This window comes from Tenrec ecaudatus, chromosome 6 (genome assembly GCF_050624435.1).
Source record: "Tenrec ecaudatus isolate mTenEca1 chromosome 6, mTenEca1.hap1, whole genome shotgun sequence".
Lineage (NCBI taxonomy): Eukaryota > Metazoa > Chordata > Mammalia > Afrosoricida > Tenrecidae > Tenrec > Tenrec ecaudatus.
Window position 1 is genome coordinate 40,530,075 of NC_134535.1, and position 27,903 is coordinate 40,557,977.

The window sequence follows — 27,903 nt, forward strand, 5'->3', positions numbered from 1 at the left end:
GATTCTCTGATGTATCCATTTGAGTCAAAAAGCAAGGCTAGTTATACTTGTGCTTTGGCTATCATCTATTTTTGGCTTGCATTTGGGAATACTCTGAGTTTTTATATTCTTGTATTGAAAGTATGAGTTGTAATTCATGTTCTAGGGTTGTTTTAAGATGATCTGAATAATACAAGTGTTGCCTTTAAATGCAAAAATTAATAACGGGTATAGTAATGAAACCTGTGTTGCTATATAAAACGTTAACAATGTATTCTTTCTTAAAGTCTGGTAGAAGTGGGAAGACAATCCCAGAATTAGAAAAAACCATTGGTTTAATGAAAAAAGTAGTTGAAAAAGTCCAAAGAGAAAATGAGCAGTTGAAAAAAGCATCAGGAATACTAACCAGTGAGAAAATGGCTAATATTGAGCAAGAAAATGAAAAGTTGAAGGTAATCTTTTTCATGGGAATGTTTTACTATTACAGTTTAAAATTTTTTTAAAAAATATGCTTATTACAATATAGAGTTTAAATGGATACAGTATACATTTTTATATAGAAAAAGCTTACCATAGGCAAGTTTTTTTACAGATTAGCTTTGTTTGCCTCTCTGTATTTTGTCCTAATAGCATAGAAGAAGGACCTTGGCTCTTTTTACAAAATGCAGATATCTAAACCTCAAATCTGAGATTAGATTGTTTTGTGGGGGAGCCGAGCATAGGTGTTATGAGTTATTTTGTTTGTTTGTTTACTTGTATTCTAATATGTACCCCTGGTTGCAGGTTGAAAATCTTTGATGTAGATGCCCCGTATTCAAAAGAAGACTTTAATTAAGACTTTATTAAATATACTTTCTAAAACCACTTTGAATTAATGTTTATGAATTTATAAGATGATCTTCCATTTTTCCCCTTTTCTTGATAATTGTATTTTTTTAATTATTTAGTCCGAATTGGAAAAACTTAAAGCTCACTTTGGACATAAGTTGAGCATGCACTATGAGTCTAAGACCAAAGGCACAGAGAAAATTGTTGCTGAAAATGAGAGGCTTCGTAAAGAACTTAAAAAAGTATGGCTTTTTATTACTGATTGTATTTTATTATAATTAATACATCTTGGAAAAAATGAAAAATAGATTTTTTCTTTTCTTTTTTTTAAAACATTTTATTAGGGGCTCATACAACTCTTATCACAATCCACACAAATACACACATCAATTGTATAAAGCACATCGAAAAATAGATTCTTTATGAGCATGTCTACTAGAAGAAGAGATTAAGGAGATTTAGGAATTATGTTTTTATTCCTGCTAGTATCACATCCTTTCATAATGAGAGATAATGATAATAAGAAATTTAATAAAGCAGAAGCAGTATAATGTAGAAGCTGGACAGCTGAGATTCAAATCCTCACTCTCTTACTTACTGTAACTAGGGAAAGTTACTTATCTCTCCTGTGTCTCAATTTTCTTACCTATAAAACTGGAAATGATAATTATACCTGTTTCACAAATTGATGTGGCAATTTATATGGAATGTAATTGAAATAGAATCTGAATGTACTACGAAACTATGGTGATATTTTTCATTGACTGTGACTATTTAATATTGGAAATGATATCTGTTATTTGAATACAGTTTATGCTTACAACTAAGTATTAGGGAATCAAAACAAAGCATCTTTTACCTATGTGAAAACAGAATACTATCCCATTATTCTAAAACTTTTATGGAGGAAACAAAGTCAAACAGTTCTAATTATTAGGACCATATTGCGATTTAGATAGTAAAGGGAACATTGCATTGTTTAATCAAAATGTAGAACTTAGGCTTTTTTTCCCAAATTTATTTGAATATACTGCGTCCATGAAAACGATTGTATTTTGTCATAATATACTAATTAGTTTTTAATGATAGGAATCTGAAGCTGCAGAGAAATTACGAATAGCCAAGAATAATTTAGAAATACTAAATGAGAAGATGACAGTCCAACTAGAGGAGACTGGTAAGAGGTTACAGTTTGCAGAAAGTAGAGGTCCGCAGCTTGAAGGTGCTGACAGCAAGAGCTGGAAATCAATTGTCGTTACAAGGTAGGAATAAATACTTTAAACTTGTATTAAGTTTAGTCAGTTGTTTCTGTCATCCTTACTTTAGAAGTATGTGACATGATATAATTCATCTAAAGATTGTGATGGATCACTTAAAGGCTCTGGTGTTACCTTCATTTCCACCTTTCAGCAGCTCCTCCTAGGCATCTGAAAGCTGTAGCCGAGTTGGACCTCGGCCATGTGGTTTTCCATTAAAGCTGCCCTGCGTGGAATTATGGGTTTACCCTCATGTATCTGCTCTCTCTCTTCAAGCAAACTCATCTGTTACATATTCAGAGTTCCTTATGTCTACACATTATGTGTCCACTTGGATGTCTTTGCGCTGTCCATCTGCCCCACGTGCTGTTGGGAGTGGCTCACTACAACCAGATGGAGCCTCCGCCCTGTCAGGCTGCAGAGGTCCCACAGCGGGCCCACCATGCTACACTTGCCCCCCTGCCAAGTCTAAGGGAAAGAGAAGGGCGAGACAGACAAGAGGCAGCCTAGATGTCCTCCTGCGTTTTGTCCCCATGAAATCTGGACTAATCAGAACCTACTCGTTCTTCTGTCACGTTGTTTCCAATTTACAGAAATCCTTTGTACCCAGAAGAAAGCATTGTCCATCCTGCACCATTCTCATAACCATTGCTGTTTGATCCTGTTGTTTTAGCCACTGTGTCCTTCCATCTCATCGATCTTCCTTTGTCACTGACTCTCAACCTTAACAAGCATGAAAATCGTCTCCAAGGACTGTTCCCCACTAGTCACAGGGACAAAGTACACGAGACAGTTGCCATCCTCGCTTGTAAGACTCATTTTGGCTATCCTTCTTCCAAAACAGATTTGTTCATTTCCACCCCCCCCAAGACTTCCCTTTTTCCATCTACAAATGGGAACCAGTGATCATAATTTATAGGGTTTAAGTGAGGGTTAAATGAAGTAACAAGAGTAGATTATAATGGAAGGAATTTCTTCCTTTGTTCTACTTGGTCTTGAGCAATGGTTCTCAGCCAGAACTGTTATCAGATGATTTTCCATTTCCTTGTGCAAGCCCATGTGGATTCAGGGAGAATTTTCAGTTATTTTGAAATTCATTAGTTGTAGGTATGTTTGCTCAGTACATGTTGCATAGGCACTAAAGCTTCATGCTGGATGTATTTTTTAAAGGCCTTACTTCACTTTGGTTTCTTCAATCAAGTAGCTTCCATAGCTTAGGAAAACCTGCTTCTCGCGTTGACCTGATGTAATTCAGTTCCTTCTGTACATTCAAATTGTCTACGCTCTGAGCAGAGAGGATTATACACTCCGTGCAGTAAATTGCTTTTGAGATCTCTTACTGGGATCCATGGCATATTAGGTCTTCCTCATTCTGAAGTCTGTAGTTTCTCTGTTTACTCAATATACCTACTCACATCTATTCTGTGCCAGGCTTTGTGATATTGGGACAGTTTACACGTTCCTTAAAGATGGTTTCTTTCCATCTCCTAATCTACACACAGGGTCTCAGTTCCTAATCTCTGACATGTTCAGTCATAAAGTCACTTTTAGTTTTAAAAGTTTATGTGTGGATTACAATAAAACTAAAGCCTCTGGTTACAGACATTGACCTGCTGTCATAGGCATGTTCTACCAGGTTAGCCATAGCATCAACTGACATCTCTTCTTCTTTTTGATTTTCATGCCCCTCTATGTTTCTACTACCTTTTAAAGTAAGCCTTCAGGTCTGCTTTAAAGAGAGCAGAGAGCATATTTTCATGTTATATCATCACTTTAAGAGTTCTCAGGATAATATACTAGTGTATAGTAGTTTATCAGATGAATTGGTTCAGTGTAAGGGAGAGCTTTTAAAAAGTGTGGAAAATGGAAATTAAAAAAAATCATAGATCCCCCAAGTCTTTGAAGCCTTCTCATATTACTATCAGAATTTTTCCCCTAAAAGTGGTTCTGTTTGTATAATGTACTTAGTATTCAGACAATATAGTTCCCTCCAGTATAGCACAAAATGTTCAAAAATTAACTTCTGTCATATTTTAGTACTACTGCATGTATCACTCAGAATTCCTGGTAAAAAAATTAAATTTCCAATCCCTCTGGTTTGTCCTTTCTTAGTTTATCCACTGGTTTCCCCCACTGTGCCCTTAGAGATGTCCTTTCCCTTTCCCTGGAATATTCTCTGTGTGACAGATATGCTTTGCCACCTTTAAATATACTCATAATCCATTAATATAGATTTTTGATGAATTCTGATAAATTCCACTTCATGCATTTCATTTTGTGAGTGGGAAAATGTGTTACATTTACACTTTTAAGTAAGTCAAATTCAGACCCCATCTTTGTTTATAACCTTGAGAATATACTTTATTTACATTGACCTGTCTCCTGATTTTACTTGAATCTACAATCCATGTCCATGGAAACAGCAGTCAGGAAACAAAAAAACTGCATTATGCAAATCAGCTGCACAGATCTCTTTAAAGTGTTGAAAAGTAAAGATATTACTGAGGACTGCGGTGTCTTGACCCTAGCCATGATATTTGCAGTCATGCTCCTGACCCTCCCCCAGCAGGCTACTTTCACTGAAAGTTGGACAATGAGTAAGACTGAAGAACTGATGCCCTTGAAGTATCGAGTTGGTAAGGAATATCACATGTGCCACGGAGTGCCAGAACAAAAGCAAACCTGTGCTGTTCAAAGTATAGTTGGACTGTTCTTAGAAGCAAAGATAGTGAGACTTCACCTCCCATCCTATGGGCATAGTACCAGGAAGAACCAGTCCCTGGAGAAAGACATCATGCTTCGTAGAGGCAGTGACGAAAGAGAAGACCCAGAACAAGATGGATCTTGAAGAATGAGCTCAAGTGTAACAAAGAGTGTAAGGACTGTTTCATTCTGCTGTACACAGACTCCCATTAAGTCAGGATAGTCAGTCCTTACTGTCATCATCATCCTTTAAATCTAAATAATCATGCAGCAAAATGGTTAGCCATTTTGGTTAGATTCTAATTATTAAAGTGCTTATTTGAATTGATGTTTAAATTAGAGGTAAAGATTGTTTACATGTCTATACAATTTTTCCCTTTATAATTTTAGAATGTATGAAACCAAATTGAAAGAATTAGAAACTGATATTGACAAAAAAAACCAAAGCATCCTTGATCTTAAACAGCTTGTAAGAGAAGCAGCAGATAGAGAACAAAATATTAAGAAATACACTGAAGACCTGGAGCAGCAGGTAAGTAATGTACTTTTCATTTATGTAATAAAAAAATGGATTACACCATAAGGTTCTGCTTGGCTTTATCATGTAATTAAAATGAATTTTTAATTAATTACTCTTTAAAACGTACGTTAACGGCATCGTACTCACCCATTCCTTCAAGCTAACGCTTGGCCATTTTTGACGCCTATGTTGCTGCCTCTCCTAGCCCATATCTTTCACACGAGTAAATTAACATATCCCAAACCTGAGTCGTTCTTAATACCTTCACCGGTGTTCTTCAAGGTTTTCTATTGCACACCTGAACAGAAATCTCCTAACTGGTCTCTCTGCATTCATCTTCGCCCTGTCACTATGCCTGGTCTATTCTCCAGTTACCAAAACGACCCTTTTAAAATGTAAAGCACACCAGAGCTCAATTCAAGAGCAAACATACAAGATGGAGGCGATACAGAGATTGGCACAGCCCCTGTATGACTGAGCTGCAACTTCATGAAAATAATGTTCAATGCTTACTTATACTTGTTCAGTGTGTAGTGCTTGGGGTTGTACGTTTGCGAGTGGCCGCCCAAAGTACAAATACTACTCTGTATTCATTTAGAATATAAAGCAGGAGAGTCAGGAACGGGAGTATATGGAATGTGTTCATTGCTTCCATAGACAATTGCTTTCTTTGCCATGAAATCAGAAGATTCCTGGCTACCATTACTAACAATACTGCCATTCTTCTTTAGAAGAATCTTTGATCAAAAGGAGGGAAAGGCAGAACAGAATTTCAAATTCTCATGGACCCCGGACTTCTTAGGGCCGTGGAGGAGGGTTGGGTGAATGGTGACACTATCCCCTTTAATAATCATTAAACCTTACACTAAAAGTAGCCCCTGAAGCCTTCTGAAAGCTAATCTATATAGTAAAAATTATCTACCTTAAGCATTATGCTTTTAAACGATATGGGATCAACTTGACAAGAGTAATTATAACTATTAGACAGAGAAGTTCCAGACGGTGCATTCATGTTAATGGGGGGAGGACTGACTCAGAGAAGGAGGCAGAGAAAGATTAAAGTTGGTGAATGTTATAACCAGTGTCACCGTGTGGCACATGTAGAAACTGTTGAATTCATGTATATTTTACTGTGTATATTCTCAACAAATAAACTTTTTAAGGTACATCATAAAAGTTCCATCCCCAGAATCTTCCTGCCCCCCCCCCCCCGCCCATCAACCCGTACCTCCCGATATCCCTGGAATAAAAAAGTATACAGTTCTCTGGTTTCCCCATCTACCACTTTCCCCTCATTCACAATATTTTAACCTCACTGACCTGTAGTCCTTTCAGTTAACCAAACTCATCCATGTGTTCTATTTATCCAAGTATTCTCCTAGACTACACCTTTACTTCAGGTCTCTGACTGAATGCAGGCTTCTTAAACCAGTCATCCATAACCGTTGTATACCACCTCTATCTCTGTCACCTTTCCCTGGAGCATTCTTGATAGTTCATCCTAGAGTACATCCATCATATAACATCACAACAAGGCCCTTTACATCTTTACCACACACACACTCCAATCCACGTAAGGGGCATACAGGTAGGACTTCTGCCCATTTTGCTTTCTACTCACTCCTCAGTGCCTAAGACATTGCAATGTAGTAACGCTGTCAAATGATAGTGACTAAAACACTACCAGAATGTACCAGTGTGCTTTTGACGTGCATTGTTAGAGCAGTAGGTTTACACAAAAACTACTTAGAAAGTACGTTTGTTTTCTTACATACCATCTTCTATTAATATATTGTATTTGCATGATGTAGGAGGAGGTTACCCCCCCCCCAAATAAAAACAACAGAATGCACTGGGCGGAGCTGAGCTTTCCTTGTACACATTTCCCTGCCAGGCGAGCACTGAGGCGTACTCTCTGAGTTAGTACGTGCAGTGGTGTCACCTGGCAAGGTTCTCTGGTCACAGTGAATTTTTCATAAAATCGGTTTTGCTCAAACCTCATTTTTTTGTGATGGCCGATTTAAGGTAACGGCAGTTATGAAATTTTGTTTCCTGCTTGGGAAAATGCCACATAAACTGTTGTGATGTTGAACACAGCTTACAAGGACAGGGCTATGGGGGAAAAAAACTCAAATGTACTAGGGTTTTCTCATTTCCAAAAAAGTGAAATGTCGATTGATGACAAATCTTGTTCTGGACGTCGGTAAACTTCCCAAAAGGACAAAAATATCGGCTCGTGGTGCATTTGGAGTTTGTTCCACCAGCTTTCTATTTTAGAGGTTCTGAAATGATTGCCTAACAGTGTGCGACCAAAAAGGCCTGACTTGTGGCAGAAGTGACTAGGTTTGCCACCATGGCAATGCATCTGCGTGCACCAGTGTGGGGCAAAAACAGCATGTTTCTCTAGCCCCACACCCTTTACTCACCTCACCTCATTCTGTGCGACTTCTTGTTCCTGCAAATGCAGAGGACATGAAAGGACAACAATGTGATGATTTAGAAGTGAATACAGAAAGGGGGGAGGTGCTGTCAGCCAGCCAAAACAAATGAGTTTGAAAAATATTTCCAAGAATGGAGCCAAAGACTTGGCAACTTTATTAAATGTAATGGAGAGTAGTTTGACTGTGATAAGCTTGTTTTTATAAAAAATTAAATACATAGCTTTAAAAAAATTCCATTATTTTGGGGGCACTCCTTTGTATGTTAAAATAAATTAACCAACATTGATACAGTATTAATTGAAGTCCATCTTATATTAAGGTTCACTCTGTTGCAGTCTTAACAAATGCATATTCTATTCTAAAACCAAATTCACTGCCAGCTCACAACAGGACATTTTAAAAGTCCTTCAGAGTAAGACTTAGAAGCCTCTTAAGTCTTTAGAGAAGCACACTGTCATATATTCCTGTCACAGAATTTATATTTTACAGTATTAATGCAAAATAATTTCACTTCCCTAAACTACTTTGTGCTTCACCTATTCATCTTTACTGTCTTTTGTTCAACTTCTGATCTTTGGCTTTTACAGAGTATTATTAATACAGTAGGAATCATACACTATCTCAGTCTGGCTTTTCACGTGGGTATTGTTGAGTTCCATCTTATCATAGCTTATAGTTCATTTGATCTTGAATTCTCCATTGTATGGATGTTATTGGGTTATCCCATCACCTATTGCTTAGCTGTGTCGTTTTCATCAGAATGTTTCATACACAGCTACCAACATTCATCTGCAGATTATTTTGTTCATTCAAATTTTCAATTATATAATAGGTAGGAGTTCATTTGTTGGACACAATTGTATTAAAGCTCAGCTTTTAATATTTATACTTGATTGAAAATATGTATTTATGAAACCTCACATTTCCATTTACAATTTAATCTTCTAACTTTTCTCTGTGCTCTAAGATTGAGATTCTCAAAAATGTTCCTGAAAGTGCTAAAACAGAACAAGGCCTTATGCGAGAGCTCCAAGTTTTGAGGTACGTTTTGATGCTCACGACTGCTTTTTACTTCGTTGTCCTCTCTTGTGTAATGTTACCACATTGTACTACATCTGGTGACTAGGATTTTTCAGCCTTGCTGCTTTATAGCCTCACTGGGTATTTAGCAGCTCAATGGCAAGGGGTCTAATGCCAGTCACTGTATCTTTTACGTAATTGTACTGAAAATGGGTAAACCCAAATCATAATTATTTTTCTACTTTGTAAATTAGTTTAAATTTACTATTAGGATAGAATATTTTAAATGTTAGCTTCCTAGAGACAACTACTACTGAGATGGGGAAGAAAAGTCTAATTCCAGGGGGTTGTGTAACCTGTCTCATTAGACTTTTCTTACAGAAAGCTACTCTTTTAAAGTACATCAGTTTGTCAGGGACCGTCAATTCAGTTCCAACACGTAGCGATTCTATATATAACCAAAATAAAGAATAAATATTAATAAAGGAATAATTTTTATTCCATTGAGAGAGGCTTCATTAAAGTATTAAGAATAAAAATGCTTCTCTTTATTAATATTAGAATATTCTAAGCACTGTAAATCAATAGTTCTGAAGCCATGCTCTCTTAAACTGAAGTGTGTTACCTTTTTAACTTATTAATTGTATTATCATGGTGTTCTAGATTAACTAATAACCAACTGGAAAAAGAAAAGGCAGAATTAATACTTCAGATAGAAGTTAACAAAGACAAAAATGGCGGTGATGAAAGTACCAAACTTGGTAATGTATTTCAAAACAGATTTATAGCACATTAGTTTAACCTACATTTTAAAGTGTACTTTTTTTGTTCATTAAGACTTTTAATAGCTATCTTATAAAATCAATGCATGTTGGGAATTTACAGCAGTTTCTTTTACCTCCCAAGCAACAAATATTCTCAGTGAGCCATTTTCAGGTTGACTGTACAGTAACAGGTACCCAAGGTTTTTCCTATTTATGCTCCATCTGGATGGTGCACACGTTGTCGAGATGCAGTAAGTAATGGGGACTAGACCTAGTATTTCCAGTCTCTGAATATAAACTCTTCTAAGGCCTCTGAAGAGTTTCTTCTAAATGTTAGTGTAACTTGTTATTACTGATTTAAAAAATACAAGTAAAATCACCGATTTTCTCCTTTTCAAAAATAAATTCTATTCCTTGCCATTGCCATTTATAAACGATTAACCCTTTCCCTTTTGTTATTAAGATATGTATACTTTTTTGTATATGAATAAACTTGGATACATGCTATGTACATCTACAGCTTTTTAAAAAGTTTCACCTTGGCTGTCTTGTTTATCTGTACATGTAGACATCATTTGGTTATACCAGTGTTTTATCACATGGCAAAACAAACGATTCTTTTCTCTTTTTGATACATACTGTTTCCACATTTCTATTATACTAAATGCCTACATGTAATCATATCATTTGATAATTTGAAAGACATGCCAAATTCTGCTCCAAAGGGATATATCAATTTACATTTGAACTTTATTTCCTATCTTCCTGATAGCCTACCCTCTAAGCATGTTGCTATTAGGTATTGGAACTATGATATGTGAGTTGTACAAGACACTATCCTGTTTACAGGCATTCTGTAACTTCTTACAAACCTGTTGATTGCTTAAGTTTCCATTTTACATATGTTAAAGCAGATTCAAAGAACATTCACCACCAACACCCCATTCTGTGTCACAAAAGCTACGCAGTGACAGAGGACATCGGTTACAATTTATAGCACTGCCCCCTGGGATTTTCACTGGTGGGGTGGGCGGCAGCATCTTTCTCTGGTGGAAACTAAAGAAACCTAACTTGTCATAAATCAATGCTGACCCAGTCGTTCTCCCACAGAGCTGTTGGTTTTGAACCTGCCGACCATGCACATTACAGTCCAACATGTAACCACTACACCATGAGGGAGCAGTTGATAATCAAACCAAGAACCTTTTGGTTGGCAGCCAACGGCCTTACTCACCATGCCACTGTGGCTTCTTAGAAATCGCAGAGGCCTCACTCTGCCATACTCCTACCACTGTTGTCTCTTGGTGACTAAATTATAGACAAGCGATTTTTAAAAGTTCGTGGAAAAATTCTTAAGTCGATCTTTTTTGACATGTCTCCTTTAGGAGCCACCTGGTGTACTAGGCAAGTCATAGTATCAGATATATTATTGACTTCGATGTTTGATATGTTCGCCAGGCTTTCTAAATCTGTGGCCCAAGGGAATTTCTTAACTGTTAATTTTTTTTTCTTCCAATGAAGGAAATACAGCTGGATACTGGTCGTATTTCAAAAAGAATCCTGTTAGTGTTGTACATTCGGCAGTGGGTGGGCTAATTGCAAGGCTAGCGATCCAACCCACCAGTCATTCTCAGGGAGAAAGGCTCTGCTCCTGCACACACCTTCATCTCAGAAACCAACCTTAGGTAGGGTGTTATGAATCAGAATCAGTTTGAAAGTAGAGGGTTGGTTGTTTTGGTTATATTTTAAAGATTATTAAGGCTCAAAATCAAGACCAAACCCACTGCTATCAAGTAACAGGCCTCTATAGTATAGAGGATTTCTGAAACTGTAAATCTGTACAGGAGCAGGCAGCCCCGTCTTTATCCTATGGAACAATTAGTGGTCTTGAATTGCCAACCAAGCTGCTACAGTCTTAAAAAATCCTAAAACTCACTGCCAAGTTAAATCTAAAGCTAGTCATTAAAATAACATTTGGAAATGCTATGTCCAATATTCACTTATACTACATTGTCTCCTTTCCAGTCTGGATCAATATTGTCACTGTTAACTCTTAAAAATCTATTAGCTTTCTTCACAACCACAAGGACAGGCTTGAACTGTACTTTGTTCTACCTTCCAAAGGAATGTGGGTTCTTCCTATGCCAATCCCATAGACATCTTTCCCCTATCTCCACTCATCTTAAATAGAATGTGCTTGTCCAATTCATTAAAATATCTGCTGCCCATTTCAAAAAAAGGAAGAAAGAAGACTTTAGCTATTTGATATTTTACCCTTCAAGGCTGCCCATTATAACCCAGGGACACATTATATGTAGTCTTTAATTCGAACTTAGATAAAAATCATCTAGCAAAAATGGCATTAAGATCCCACATACCTGGATCTCGTATAAAATTAGATGTTAACACTAGGTGAGAAATCCAGGAAATTAACTGAAGGCTCCTCCTGGGCTAAATGTGGCTACTTGTCTGTCCAGTAGAAGCAGCAGAGCCAGGGCTGTGTATCTCGGAGTTCCTTGCCCAGCCTGTATTTGGTTGTTGCATGGTAACAATGTACTTAATGACATGGAACAGCCAAGTTCTGTGAGGAAGTTTCAAAAAGTTCATGGAAAAATCCATTATCTTTTCATTTTTTTCCATGAACTTTTTGAAGCCCTTTTGAAATGGTTAACAGAACATTGGACCAGCTTGTGGTTGACCGATGGTTATATAACAGTATATTTTTCTTCTTTTACTTATGTGCCTGGCAAAATTTCTCACTTCTAGGATTTATCTCTGGAAAATACAGACTTCATTATGTAAAAAATTAACCATACTTTTTAGTGTTAGTACAAAGTAGATGCCTCTTCTTTCAGTTTGTGATGAAATAAGACCTGACACAACCAACATAGAGTATTTCTGTCTTCAAAGGCATTTCAGCGGTCAGCTACTCAATTTTCCATGTTCTCCATTTCTTAATTGTCCTGCTTATTCTGTAAAATTCTTTATTTTGAACTTATTCACTATGATAAACATGAGGCTCATTTAAAATTTTTTTTGACAGATACCGAGCAACTAAAAGAAAAGGTGAAAGACACAGAGACACAGCTTAAAATTTCAGATTTAGAAAAGCAGCAATTGAAGGTAATTAACTTCAAATATTTGACTTTAGGACTATGAATGTCTTGGGCAAATAACTTTTGGAAAATTTTTCTGTCATCACCAATTTTGAGTATTAAGTATATGTTCTAAAACTTCTTAAGTTGAAATTGTACATATTTGATCTTGCAAGAGAATGCTCATCATCCTGTTGTTGAGAGGTGACTAAGTCAGAACTGACTCGATGGCACCAACATGTAAAAGTATTAAAACAAAAACTAGAAAAATACGAGATGCAACAAGGAGAGAGATTAAGTTTATTATTTTGCTATAAAAATAGTTCACTGCTTTAATGTTCTTCAGCTTTGGGTCACACTGGGAAGGGTTTTTAGTACGTTTTGAAAATCTTGAAATTAATTTTCTTACTGCGTGTAAGATTTTGTAAAATGAAAATAGGGCACGATCATTAGAACTAGCTAGCAATCACTGGCTATACTAGTGATCTCAAATTATCCCCTTGCTTAGATGCTTAACTTGTTCTTAAATAGAAACCTTAGAACTGCTCTGCTTATAGACTTAGAAGATGACCATTATTCCTTGAAAATTCTGTACTTGTAAATAGTTTTTAACTTATAACAACTGTTAATCACAGTAACAACATGCTATGAATGGCTAATTATTTTTTATTCTCTCGCTAAGAATACCTAATGTTTTTAGAGAAAGATTAAGTTACACTATAATAAAAAAAAATTGACAAATTTTAGTCAAAGAGCAAAACGTAACTTATAGAATACTGTGTTCTGACAGATGAAAAGTCGGTGATATTTCATAAACAAAAGTTTTAAGAAATACTTCTGTCTTCATTTATTCAGGTTGCTTTGGCTCTCACGCTTAGTTAAAATTCACTAGTGGAAATCTACAAAATGTGTACTTCTTTGCGCCTTTTAAATGTTCTGTTTCTATTAGGAGCAAATAAAAAAGCTGAAAAAGGAACTGGAAAATTTTGACCCGTCATTTTTTGAAGAAATTGAAGATCTGAAGTATAATTATAAGGAAGAAGTGAAAAAAAATATTCTTTTAGAAGAGAAGTTAAAGAAACTTGCTGAACAGTTTGGTCTTGAACTAACTGGTCTCACTGATGCTTCTGAACAATTTGAAGATGAAGATGAAAGTCCTGCTAATCTGCCCATTTATTAATGGCCTCCCATATTTCATCTAAAAATCAAGCTTCTGGACTGTAGAACTTCATTCTCTCTACCTAAATGTTGTACATTTTACCCAAATTATAATTTTTAATAAATAGTTATATGAAACTCTTAACTCATTACGAAAGTGTTTATTTTGGGCACTTAGAATAAATTAAGCAATAGGCAGTGAGTTAGGTTAAGTTACTATATATATTCAAGTTTCAAGTCTTAAAAAAGGTAACATTTTGATATTTAAAAGTTAGGTTTTAGTATATCTATATTTATACGTGTTAAGATTCTTGGATTCAAATTGATAATATATATAGCCTATAAGGTTGAGCCATGTTTTATTAATATAAAGATGCAGAGTTTAAACTATTTGACTTAGAAAATAAATTATCTCTAATTGCTGCCTTAATTGTTATCTTTATTTAGAGCAACCCGGTATAGTAGACACAATCCAACCTCTGAGCAAACTTGAAAGTTTACTGTAATTTACATCTTCAAGTGTAGAGTTGAGAACCAGTTGCTGATTCTGAAATATTTGCAACTGGAGGATTTATCTCATTAAATGCTAGAGACCATATTGATACATTCAACGCTGAACAATAGGAACCTTAAGCTACTTCTACCTTTTAAACATTCATGATATTCAGGATCCAAATATAATAAAAAGGCTTATTTAAATTATATTTCCATTTATACATCAAACATTATATCTTTGAGCCTACCAAATTTATGATTATCTATTTTTAAAAAATAATTAAACAAACTATTAGAATCAAAGGCATAGTCATATTTGTGTAGGTCCATGTTGATGATGACTGGTTTTGAATTCATGTAAGTATCTGGAATTGGCCAACGTAAACCAAGGTGATGGCGGTGGACCTGGGAAGAGGAAACAGGGATTCGTTTTAGCTTACAGACGATGATCTTCAATCCTGTGCCCATGCGTTACATCTACCCTACGCCCCCCCCCCTGCTGTTTTATGACACATTATCCACATTTACCATCCATTTCCCCCTTAGAATGTAAACTTTAAGAAGGCAGGTGCATTTTAAGGCTCTTCCTAGCACTTGCAGGAACATACTCGGGCTCCATAAAAACTTAGTGCGTGAATAAAAGTCTGGTTTGAGTACAGGAGAGCTAGCAGTGGAAAAATTGAATATAAGAATGTTTGTTGTTTTTTGCACTTACTGCAATTAGTTAGAAAAGATGATACATGGGTGGGGAAAGGCGGATTATAAAAATTAAGGGAGGCTTGAGCATCAGCAGTCTTAATGGCACTCAACAGTTTCATGCCAGAGGTGGTGTTTCTCACTGACCTGTGAAGGACAGGACAGGTAAGAGGGAAAGAGATACTGGGTAGGAGAGACAGTGTACTGTATGGAATCAGAGGGTCGGGTACAGTTTTAAACATTATAGATTTAGGGTCCTTAGGAGAAGGCATAGAAGAGATTGAAGAAGGACAAAAATTATACCATTCATTCTGTATAAAATTGTCACCTTGACACTCTTTTGACTCAAAAGAGTCTATAATCAAGTAAGCCTCAGAAATACCTAAATAAATGAAGTTAATTATGTAGGATCCCAGGAGCACTAATGTGCAACATAAATCCACAAGAAGAGGACCATAGTATGTAGGGTTTTCCAGAGTTTGACCATGCAATTCTTAATGCTAAGGTGTCCCTCTAGAACTAATGCCCTGTAGGATGCATACTGGGGAGCTGTTTCCATATAAAAATGGTAGCATGTGAGATTAAATTTCTTTACTATGAATTAGAATTACTGCAGTTTATACTCTTTTACATAATTTCAATGCATACCTACTTTGCTGTAGGAATAAAGACTACAGGCCTGCAAGTTGTTTCTGCCAGTACCTTGATTAAACAGCCATCACTGCAGTGCCATACAATTCCTTCAATTCGGCCCTCTCGGCAACCTTCAAACCATGACAACAGATCATTGTGGTTCAATGTCGGCAGGTTTCTCACTTGGAATGCTCCATGTGGAATAAGAAGATGTACTGGATGCTTCTTGCTTCCTAAACCTGTGACACAATTTGCCATTAGTCATACTTATTCAAAGGAACTTTTCAAAGAATGACAAAATTTACCTCTCCAATTGGGGGAGGGGCGGTACATTCTTCTTAGTAAATCCAAATTCTACCTTGTGTTTTTAATCATCTGTGGGTCAGATTCAGCCAGAATCTGTTTCCTTGTTTTCGTAATAAAGTTTAATGGGAATAGCCATATCTACTATTTGCATATTACCTCCTGCCAAATCTGTAGCCCAGAGTTTGAATATACATGATCTGGCCTTTTAACAGAAAGTTTACAACAGTGAACTGTACATGGGCTTACTGCTATTGTAACTAATTTCCATTGTCTGTCTACCCATCCCTCTGTCATCGATGAGTCCTTGGTACCTTCAAGACTTGTAAATAGTCTACATTTTGGTGCTTCATATGCAATGTTTGCCATTTCATAATTCATTTTAATCTTCCTTAACTGGATCAAAAGCTCCTCAAAAGAAGCAACTGTTTTTCAAGTGGTTTGTATCATATTGTATCATGAAAAGTCTTTCATTTATTTGTTTATTTAATGCTTAACACTTAGCAATGAAACCCCAAATTTTTATCAACATAGCTCACCAAAACTTTAAAAAGCAATGAGTAGTTAAACCTGAGCAGATTATTTTCATACACAGTTCTGTCATGCTATCACAGGAAAAGAACAAACAAAAATGTAAAAACAAACCCTTTAGAATAAACAGTAAGAACCAAAAACAAAAAACACCCCTGCCTGCCGTCAAGTCAATTCTGACTTACAGCGGCTCTCAGAAATGGTCGAACTGCCCTGTGAGCTTCATCGACAGCAACTCTTGATGGTAGTAGTAGTAGAAGTAGAATGTCTCATTCTTCCAAATGGTTAGAAGGATGTGTACATTCTTCCATGGACACAAAGTAATAGAAACAGTTTGAATTCTAGGAAGTTATGTTTTAAGTTGAGCCTGGAAAATTGTTTACATGAACTATTTACACCTGAAAAGGAAAAAAGGCTTTACTTACCATATGGGTTTCCATTAATGTTTGTTCCTATAAGTTCCAGTGTTTGTTCCAGCAGATCCGACAGTGCTACTGCACTAATTTCCAAAAGTTCTGGATCGTCAGGATGATGCTTCAATACCAGAGCAATTTCAAACTCATAATTAACTACAGAAGAATGCCAGCAATATTGTTTGTTGTTTTTCTCTACTGGTACCCAACCTATCATTGAAAGAAAAGTGGTTTTATTCTATTACTGTTTTATGTTTGGATCAAGACCACAGTTTATTTTTGTTGTAAATTTTCTATTTACTGAATGTTCTATCAGTTTTAAAAGATAACACTTTAAAAAAGTGATGTTAGCGTTACCACTTTATTTTAAGCATAAAGGTTATTTTTTTTATGTAAAGAATTTTCCGTACATTTGATTCACTACAGAGCACCCAGCCATTCCTGCCCAAGACATTTTAATACCCAGATTTAGTAAGCACTGCACAGCACTGAATACGGAGAATTCAACTTTTCATTGAATTACTTTTTCTCTGCCTTTTTGGCTCAGAACAATGAAAGTATTCTATAACTGATTGAATTGTCCCAATTATTATTGAACAATTTATTGATTCCGCATTTAGTGAATGTATTACTGCTATTTGCTCCTTCCTCAATCTTGTCAGAATAAGCTCTTTCACTGGGGAAAACTTTTCAAAAATAAGTAACACAAACCTGTACTGTTATATGGCATTGTGACCTCCTTTGATTTGGTGCCATTCCTCACCCACCCATATTACAAACTGCTTTGTTGGTCTGGTAGCCTTCAGTGAAACCAGGCCCATTTTTACCAGAGCACAAAACTGAAATTGGGCTGTGATCTGTAAGGTCAGTAGTTCAAAACCACTAGCTGATTGGAGGGAGAAACCCAGGGCTTTCTACTCCAGTAAACAGTTACACTCTCAAAGATTCACAGGACAGTTCTACCCGGTCCCAATAGGGTTGCTATGAATCAGCATTGATTCAATGGCAGTGAGAGTATTTCTAAATTTAAACTGAGTCTTCTTGTACCCCCCTTAATTAAAATCATCTTCAAACTCCTTTATTTTATAATCTCCAGATGTCGTACACCCTAACCATTCCTGCCATAAGGAAGTTTAATTTGAAACATCCTAAATGCACCATGCTCTCTTCCTGGGAGTTTGCCTAGGCCCACCCTCCTTCCTTCCTGCCAACTAATTATGTGGCTCTTAAGCTTCAATATAAATATCAACTCTTGGAAGCCACCACAGGAGTTGAAATTCCTCTTTTGTCTCATTGTATTATAGGCGATCTTTTAGTCTTTAAGTCATATTATTAGCCACAGATTCCCCTAAATGTCTAAAAGCAGATTCAAGACACGGGGTCTGATTTTCACTCTGGTATCAGAGCATTAAACAGCGGACTGCACAAAATAACATTTAAAAATCACCCACTGAGCGGATGTTACTCTGGAATTCTCCCCTATACATCAGCATACGTTTCTAAAACCCTTCCCATCAGTCCCTAGAAAATACAGTGAGATACTACTTTCAACTTCTTTCATCAAGAAACTTTTCTGGGGTCACTGGAAAAGAAAAAAAAGAACGAAATCTAAGCCCCAAACCAAATTCACTGCCACCAAGTTGCTTCTAGGTCAGCAGTCCTCTAGAACAGAAGAGGGTCGTCCCTGAGGCTCCAGGGCTACAAAGCTTTACAAAAGCCACACATCCGATTTCACCCAGAGAGCAGAGGGGGTTCACACCACCGAACCTTTCTTCACTTGATTCCCCATAGCACCACCAGGGCCCTACATTTCCCTTACTCTAAAGATAATAAGGTCTCATGACGTCTCAGTCCAGATTCTACCAACCTGTCTCGTCAAGGGCATTAGTAATATCCCAACTCAACGCTTCACTGATTTTCAGATAGTAAAATATAATATCATCTTACCAATATTCTGAGACAACATTCTTGATATTTAAAGGCTTTGGTATAAATGTTAGACCTCACAGACATGTGGTTTATATATTCTGTATTTATTAGTTATACAGATCACTAAGATTATAAAAAAATTAATAGAATTACATTCTATTAAATTCTGATTGAATGGATGGACTATTTGTTCTTTCTACTAGTAAATACAAACAACATTTCAAAAGAGATTTCATGATACCAGGAATGTGTCCATTCTCATCAGGGACAGGTTTTCCATTTAACAGTTCTATTTCTTTCGCTGGTAACCAGTACTCTGGAACAGGCTTGAAGTCCTCCTCAACATTCCAAAAAAATTCTAAAAGAATGGGACAATTTTATTGTGTCAGCAATTTCAAAAAATATAAAACACCAAACAAATTAAAGCAGTAAGTAATAAACTCCTGAACAGCATAACATGACTGTACGCAGGGTTAAGGTACTGACGTGTACTGATATGTATTTTTAATTTTGAGCATACCATTTTTAAAGGGGGGTTCAAAAAGATTGTGGAAAAATGTAATTGACAGATAACAGAATTCCTTTACATGAATTTTTTGAAGCCCTCTGATAAAGTAAATCAAACACATTGATTATAGATAATGCAAGGTTGTCAAAAAGTATTGCTATCAAATGAAAGAGACTTCTTTTTAAGGGAGAAAGAACTGTTTCTTGACGCATCCTCCATCTAGGTCGGTACAATTCTAAAGGTGGAGTTTTCAGTCTCTCTGTTTTTTTGTTTTTCAATTTACACCACATTAAAAGGGTAATTTTGGCATCTCTGCAAAAAGCCAAACTCAATCCCACTGAATTTTTTCCAGCTCACAGAAACCCTATGGGACAGAAGAGAACTGTCCAAATGTGTTTCTGTGGGGCAGGAGAAAGCCTCACTTTTCTCCTGGACAGTGGCAGGGGGCTTGGAACTGCTGACCTTGTGGTTAGCATCCAACCCATAAGTAGCATCTAGGCTCCTCTAGGAACTTCCAAATCACATTCCTCGTAAATGTTCTTGTGAGTTTGGGGAGCGCATGCAGAAGTCTAAAGAGGTCAGGTAGGGGCTGCCGGGTGGCCTGGGTAAGGTTTCCTGACAAAGTTCCCAAAGGACAAAGAATGACAGGCTGAACTGTTGTGATGGGAAATGAGTCCTCAGTACAACTTTCCTGGCCTCTTTCTTTCTCACCAATGCATCTTCAGGTTTTTTCACACTTTTTCATAACAGGCTCCTTGGGATCAACCTGTGTCCTTTGAGAAAGTCTATCAAGATTAACCATTTAAACCCAAATAAGAAACAAACAAAAAAAACTTGGCCAGAACCTTCTGAGCCTTGAATGTAACTGGCCGTGGAAGCCACTTTTGGATTTTGACTGAAGGCACTCTAACAAGCCTAAGGCAGAGTACAGCAGGCTTCAAAACACCTGTGGAAAGATGGAACTGAAGCTTGACGGAATTCAGAGTGGATAGAATCGTCCCCAAAACTTTAAAAACCCATTTTCATATAATGCTTACATGCATTTTAAAGTACTAATATAAAAAGTGAAATTTTTGTGTGATTTGTGCCTGATTATAAAATTACATTCATGTGTCTTAGATGTTACAATGTGTAGCAATTTCTGTACTTTAGTAAAATTCTTTCACATTATAGTCACAGAAATACTAGGAAACACTGTAAATGTTTCAAGAATATTCTTTCACGTATAAAAATATTCTTTTCTGCAAACTGTTGAAATTACCCAGAGCAATATGACCAGAAATACCACACACACAGAGCTCTGTAAATAATGAAAAAGAGGTTAAAAAAAGTCCACTAACCTTTTGAATTTTTTTTAGAATGTTGAAAATTCTTAAATCTTTTTTCAGCTTGTTTGTTGGGTTTTCTGTCTAGCCTCGCCCAAAGATACGGCTGGCCTAAAACACAAGTAGCAATAGGGAGAGAGGGCAGGAAGGAAACACATTACACTGGAAGATTTCTGACGGTTTTTCTACAAATAAAAAAGTCATCTTCTAAGTACACACTCTAGTGGTAACTGGTGCTAGAACACTTCACTCTTTAGCGAAAGAATAGGGATGAAGGAAAAAGCAAATGTCTGATACTTTTATAAGACACTGTAATTTTACTAACTATCATTTGTGAGAAAATGAAGTAATCTGGAAACATGCTATGGAAATGAAATGTACTAATAAGGTTCCTTATAAGCATGGTTTAAGGTGTTTCAGGGAAGTATGCCAGCAAGGCACAGGCCTGTATCACCAGCAAAATATAAAGCCTTCCAGCTGAGAGTCCAGTTTGGCCTCCTTCCCTGCACACATCACGTTATGATTTGAGACCCTGCAACCTCAGGGAGGGAGGACAGAAGAGCCTACACCCACCTTCCCCGGCTGTGAGATGTGCACCTTTACTTGTAATACCCTGGCTATATTGGTTAGCCTTTTTCTTAAACTGGATTTGTTAACACAATTTGTGACTAACAAAAAATGATGCAACTCATGCATCTTAAAAACTAAAAGTCGTGAGCAATTTAAAGACAGAGGTTAGCAAATGAAGCATGAGGGGGGATTCAAAAAGTTCATGGAAAATGTACATTATCTTTTAATCTCATTTTTCCATGAACTTTTAAAACTCCCTTGTATAATAAAATGAGACAATCAATCGGTTAACACTTCACTGAGCTCCATGGAAAGAGGTCAAGCTTAAACGTTGGAAAACGGTCTGTGACCATTTTGTCCTACCATTTATGACATGGTCTTGCACAAATTATTTCTAAATTCCTTGAGCTTTGATTTCCTCATATAAAAACTCGGACACTTATAGGTTAATTAAGGATAACGCATTTAAGGTATCTATCATGCTGCCTGGCCTTTAATGAGCATCACATGTTACAGTCCTTTCCACCTTTAAAGACACAATGATATAAAAAATTAGTGTAACAATTTGTATTATTTTGCTCTTAAGTTTTTGTTAGGTGCCACTGAGTTGAACCCCATTTCAGATTTAGGTTTTAGAGTTTGATTATATTTACAGTAAAATAGTTTTTACCTTTATAGGTAGTAACATAACAACATGTCCCATCCACTTTTTCTGTTGGAATTGCACTGTGTATATCTGCATCTAATGCCTTGTGATTTAGAGTTTCAGTTGCCAAAACCTTAAATGGCTTGAGAGAAAGAGAGAGAGAGAACTGGTTTAAGACAGACAGCCTCTATGCCTGTGCACACACCTCACCTGGAATCTCATTAATTTTACTAGGTCTAAGGGATCATCCTTACAGACAAGTAAAACTACTGCTCCTATGAAGTGCTCCTGAATCATCCCCCTTTTATACAAACAATTCCAGTAATGCCTGTTTTCCCCACAGCTTTGTAATTACTTACAAGGCATTCAGCAAGTATTCAGAATGTGAAACCATTTGCTTGACATTTATAAACTACCTGCTAGCTGCTTGGCGCTGGGGATAGAGTTGGATGAGAAAGTACCAGCCTCGGTAGAATGTGCATTTTAGTAAGGGAGGTAACAACAAAAGGCAAAATATGATGTGAGAGCCAAGAAGAAAACTGGGAGAGAAAGAGCGGCTGTGCCGTGTTTTATATACGGGGCAGGGATGTCTTCTCTCATGCAATAGCATGTGAGCAGACTGGAAGCGGCGGAATGAGCTGTGTAAACATCTGGACAAAAAGGTCCCAGTCAGGAAGTTGCTTGATATTTCTAATGCAGTAGGGAAACGGGAAATTAGCCCCATTCTTTTTAATTTAATTTTTATTTTATTGGAGGCTCTTACAGCTCTTATCACCATCCATATATATATATATATATATATATATATATACCCATTTTGTCAAACACATCTTTACATATGTTGTCATCAACTTCTTCAAAACATACTCGAGCCCCTGGCATCAGCTCCTCATTTCCCCCTCCCCCATGCCCCCTTGATAATTTATAATTTTTTTCTTCATGGTTTACACCGACTGCTGCTCATTTCACCCACTTTTATGCTGTCCGTCCCCCTGGTACTGGGGTCATATGTCGATCATTGTGATTGGTTCCCCCTTACCACCCTCCCTTCCCTTGCCCTCCTAGTATTGCTGCTCCCCTTATTGGTCCCGAGGGGTTTATCTGTTCTGGATTCCTTGTATTTCGAGCTCTTACCTGTACCAGTATACAGTTCTGGTCTACTCAGATTGGTAAGACAGAATTGGGGTCATGGTGGTGAGGAGCATTAAAGAACTACAGGAAGATTGTATGTTTCATTGGTTCTATACTGCACCCTGAATGGCTCTTCTCTTCCAGTGGCCATTCTGACAGGGGAGTGTCCAATGGACTACTGATGGGATTTGGGTCTCCACTCTGCTCTCCCCCTCATTCCCATTGATATGCTTTTTGGCGCATTCTTGAACTGAGCTGGTACTTCCAAAACATACCCGACTATTTATTGGATTTATCACTACTTAAGACCCTGTCATCAGTGGACATCAATCATCCCTGGAGGGCTGGGCAGGATGGCTTTGCTGCGGAGCTTTTCAAACCCCACACTGCACCTGAGCTGAGTCCAACTCACAGTGACCCTACACGACCGCCCCTCACGGGGCCCAAAGCTGTAACTCTCTGCAACAGGAAGCCTCATGGGAAGCAGCTGGCGATTCTGACCGGCTGATTATGTGACAAGCAGCACCATGTGAAAGCCACTACATGACCAGGACTCCTGTCACTGGGCTCTTATGGAGCACAAATGTTCTTATCAGAATCTACCAATGGCAGGTATCTTCCTATAAGTTACCTTCCATTGACAAATCCAAAGAGCTGCCTAAGACGTTAGGGGGTATACGAGACTCTCTACTTCTCATGAAGACTTTAGACTATAACTAGAAAAAAGGCTATGTGTGAATAAAAATAAGTAGCAAGTATCAATTGGGTGGTCCCCTACGATTTCTGGAAGGAACGCAATGAGATAGCTGAGTTGATGGAAGACTGCCTTGAGAAGCTACAAGCTAAAGAAAGTAAACATCCAGATAATCCAGACAGTGACTAGTCTTAGCAAAAGCATAAAGACAGGGCTAACCTGGACATATGTTCACAGGACAATAGACTGCTAGAACAAAAGCTTCACTTTGAAATGAGAAAGAAAAACGGGAATGATTTAAGGGCAGATCTTGAAGCACAGTTAACAATATGAATGCTACACTAAAAACTGTAAACCCCTCCTCCTGGGGGAGGGTACTTTACATACTATATCCCTCCCCTCACCATCCAAAGTTGAGAATTCAGCTCTAATGGAGAACCACAGGTACAGTGAACTGAAATTACTAGATGAGACTGAATCATATGGATTAGGTTTGTCACAACTTTTAAAAGCTACAAACCACGAGTAACTGTGGGATTTTCATTAGGGAACAATGTGAGATGGTCATTCTTGGTAGCAAGAAAACTACCAAGTTAGGTGATGACAGAATAAAGGATAAAAAAAGGCAGATGTTCCTAATAAAATGTGTAAACTGAAACATTAAAAACATGCATGAAGTCAATTGGAAGTTCATTCTTTAATTCAGTGAGTCCCGAGCTCTAATGGTTGAGTCTGGAAAGCAATGGATTGCTACCCGTGAGGTCTGCTGTTCAAATCCACCAGCACACACAAAAGATGAGCCAACAGCTGCCATGAAGATTGAAGCCTTCGGAATACTTTACAGGGTCGCTGTGACTCCGATTCTACTCATTGGGAGCGGGGTGCCTGTGTGTCAGTTCCTAGATGCTGTTTCCTACAGAAATAACAAGACGGCTTCCACCTTCAAGGTCTTTTAGTTAAGAAGACACGGAGAAGGCCAGTGTCGCTGATGTACAATGAGGACTTCAGAAAGCTCGTGCAAAAATGCCATTATCCAGTATCATTTCATTCCATGTCTCCATGAACTTTTTGAAGCCTCATTGTGTTTGATGATGTAAAACGGACCTGTTCGTTTTGTATAATCAGGAGGAAACACAAGAGGAAAAGTTTGGGATTCTGCTGCCCAAGGTCTTCCTTACGTAGTAGAGAGGAAACGTGATCCAGGATACCTGTACATTAGCCTGCATTGACAAGGTCATGCTTTACGGACAACATGGCTCGGCCAAATTTTGGAATTGGAACACCACAATTCTAATCAAAACAGTGGCTAACAGTAGACGGAGGTCTAACCTTTAGAAGCACTCTATCAGGTTATCCGGTCCCCGGTTAGAAAGGGGAAAGCAAGTGTCCCAACACCTCCAATTTATCGCCAACCTGATGAACGACAACCGAGTCGACCCTGACGCATAGTGACCCGCAGGGCAGAGAGGAGCTGCCCCCTTGGGTCTCCGAGACGGTAACTCGGTAAAGAGTATCACCCTTCCCGGACGGCACGGCTGGTTTCAAACTGTTGATCTTGCAGTCCGCAGCCCAACACGAACCCCTCCCCGTACTGCCGGGGCTTCTCCCCAAAGTGCTAACGTCACGATGCATGGGAAACGTTCTTTGCACCTTCCCTCCCTTAAGCTCAGAGGCTGCAGGGCCCTAGCTGAGACCTCCGCCAGAGAAATGCTCCTGGTGTGCAGGAGGCTCCAACGCGCCCAGGTGCGGGCTCCAGTTCCCAGAGCCCCGCGCGGCCTCCGCTCCCCCCCGCGCCGCGCAGTACCTGACGCTCCCTCTTGGCGGAGGGCTCCTCTTTCACTTCCGTCACAAACACGCACGGCATTTTCCGCTGCACCGAACCCAGGCGCCTCATGGCGGGCTCAGAAGGCACTGCGATTACCGCGCGCGCTTCCCCGCTGGGTGAAAACCACCAACTCGCAGCCACCGCACCTCCGCACTTCGACCCGCGCAGTCCAACCGGAAGGGAGAGACGAAGACCCCGCCTCCCGGAAGCAGCCGCTCGGCCGCGGCGCCTGCTGGGAGTTGTAGTGCGCGTGGCTGAGGAGCCCGCAGAGCGCATCCTCGTGCGAGCCTGGGTTCTGAAAACATGGAAAAACAAAGATCCGTTTCCGGGGGGTGTGCACTTAGCCACGCTTAGTAACCGACGACATTTTTTGAACATTAAATAATGTCAAGTTGTAAGTGATAAATTATTTCAGAAGGCGATTTCACAACATTGTGAGCAAACCTATTATTCAGTCTCTTTAAGAAATTCCTTGGGAAGCACTTGGGGAGAAATTTAGAAATATCCCCAGCACAACGAAAAGTGATTCCCTGGGAGAATGTTAGAAAACGCTACATCTAAAGCACCTGTCACCCCAAACACACATTAAACAAGTTAGCGTGTGAACCACGCCTCATTGTGCAATATAACGGCGGCTGGGAGGTCAGTTCTGGAGGCTTTGTGGAGTAACCAGACTAATCCAAAACCCCGGGAACGCCAATACCCAGATTACGATTTCAAAGGTTTTCTAAGACACCCATTAATCTTAAATGTGTGCTCCAACAGAGTCCAAATGGCAAGAGTTGTACTCAATTGACTGTTCGCAATGGCCATTTGGCTTCATTGCTCAAAAGACATTGGAGGGTAAGTGATGAATATAACTGAATAAAAAATATTGACTATCAAATAAAAGCCCTTCTAGTTCATTGAAACTTGTAGTTATCAGCCTAAACTTGAAAGGGAGAGTTGATTTGATTGCCGTGTTTCATAAACGTGCCCAAAATTTCTAGAATATTCCTATATGCAAACATCCAACTGTCTGGCATTTTACTGAATTACCCTTGGAAAATATAAAAAATTGAATCTCAGCTAGAGGTAGCGAAATAATAAAGGGACCTAAAGAACAATTTCTTGAAAAAAGTTACTGTTCTTTGCCCTATGCATTGGGGAAGGAGGGAAGAAGAAATTTCTCATTTCAAATTATTTATTCTCTTCTACTTTTGCATAGGAAAAAAAAGACAAATAAAATGTAAAACAAGATAACAACAAACAACGGGTGCTGGCTGGAGATCCTGGGACCAGTAACTGCTAACTATTGTATAGTCTACCACCAATGCTAAGGGGCCAACAATTATGTAAACAACTCCTTCAGCTATCAACCACTATTTTTCAAACTGCCACAGAATCTTTCAGGTCCAGCATTCTATCATCTCGGAGGAAGAGTTATCTCCCAAAACATTCCACTTGCTCTTTAAATAGTAGCAGCAAGGTGACCACCTCTCTAGAGTAAGTTTCATCAGTGCCTGGAGAAACCTCTGACACAAACGGAGGAGCCCAAGGAAGGGGAGAAGAAATCACACTTACAAACAAGGCTTCTACTCCTCCAGGTATTGTCTGATTCTCTTCAACCTGAACAGCCACCAACCCCTGATAAGGAAAGTGGAATTGTAGGATTAGAAACTGGAAGAAAAGCTTTCTTCTCTCTCATATCAATCTTCTGGTGTGCGGCTAAGATGAAAGACAGAGTCTGCTTTGGCCAACACAATGTAATTACAGCATTTACACACCTACCCCTGCCGGGGAGGCAAATCTCCCCTCAGTCTCCATTGCAGAAGTAAAACTTCTCAAGGTCATAGCTTAGATTAGACTGGATTTCACAAGAAAGAAGAGAGAAGAAAGAAGGATAGGGGAGTGGAATCAAGGGAAGAAGGAAAGAAGCAAATACAAAGGAAAAAAGAAGAAATTAGGGTGCCGGGTAGTCCAGGGACTATCAGATATTCAGATCTATAGACTCTTCCCTGCAGTAGCAAAACTAGTTACTCAGATTTGGTGTGTTTTCGCAGTTTCTAATGGAAAAACCTGAGGGGAAAGCATTTTTTTTCTAGGGTAAAAATATTTTTTCGGCATTTCTTCTATGTTTAGCAAACTAAAAACACTGCCATCGAGTTATTCTAACTCAAAGTGATCCAATATAAATTTGTATAAGAGCAGAAAGCCTCATTTTTTTCCACAGAGCAGCTGGTGGGTTTGAACCACCAAACTTGTGGTTAACTGTTGAATGTTTACCTGACAAACCACCAAACCCTATAGATTCTCACAATTACTGTAATGATGATGTTACATGTCATCATACAGCAATGCTTTTTGATAGCTGTATTTAAAATAGTCCAATGTAGTTACAAGATCATAGGCAATCAGGGAATTTATTTGAAGTCAGATACCAACTGAAAAGACTCCTTTG

At 38.2% G+C, this 27,903-nt stretch overlaps 2 protein-coding genes across 8 annotated transcripts in view; one reads left to right on the forward strand and one right to left on the reverse strand.

Annotated features, from left to right (window-relative positions):
• CEP290 (centrosomal protein 290) overlaps positions 1 to 13,867 on the forward strand; it is a 101,986-nt gene extending 88,119 nt beyond the window's left edge. For all 7 annotated transcript variants that reach the window (XM_075551213.1, XM_075551207.1, XM_075551211.1 and 4 more), the window contains 8 exons: positions 267 to 431; positions 927 to 1,049; positions 1,897 to 2,069; positions 5,157 to 5,298; positions 8,695 to 8,768; positions 9,411 to 9,508; positions 12,555 to 12,634; positions 13,556 to 13,867. In XM_075551213.1, coding sequence (XP_075407328.1) covers positions 267 to 431; positions 927 to 1,049; positions 1,897 to 2,069; positions 5,157 to 5,298; positions 8,695 to 8,768; positions 9,411 to 9,508; positions 12,555 to 12,634; positions 13,556 to 13,786 — 1,086 coding nt within the window. In that variant the 3' untranslated portion in view covers positions 13,787 to 13,867. The remainder of the gene's footprint in view (positions 1 to 266; positions 432 to 926; positions 1,050 to 1,896; positions 2,070 to 5,156; positions 5,299 to 8,694; positions 8,769 to 9,410; positions 9,509 to 12,554; positions 12,635 to 13,555) is intronic.
• RLIG1 (RNA 5'-phosphate and 3'-OH ligase 1) lies at positions 12,877 to 25,650 on the reverse strand. The gene is made up of 7 exons (XM_075551214.1): positions 25,443 to 25,650; positions 21,838 to 21,955; positions 20,613 to 20,708; positions 19,006 to 19,122; positions 16,848 to 17,045; positions 15,658 to 15,827; positions 12,877 to 14,664 (listed from the first exon to the last, which is right to left on the reverse strand). The coding sequence occupies exons 1-7, from the start codon at positions 25,530 to 25,532 to the stop codon at positions 14,476 to 14,478; spliced, it is 978 nt and encodes a 325-aa protein (XP_075407329.1). The 5' UTR covers positions 25,533 to 25,650; the 3' UTR covers positions 12,877 to 14,475.
• Positions 25,651 to 27,903: the final 2,253 nt, after the last annotated feature.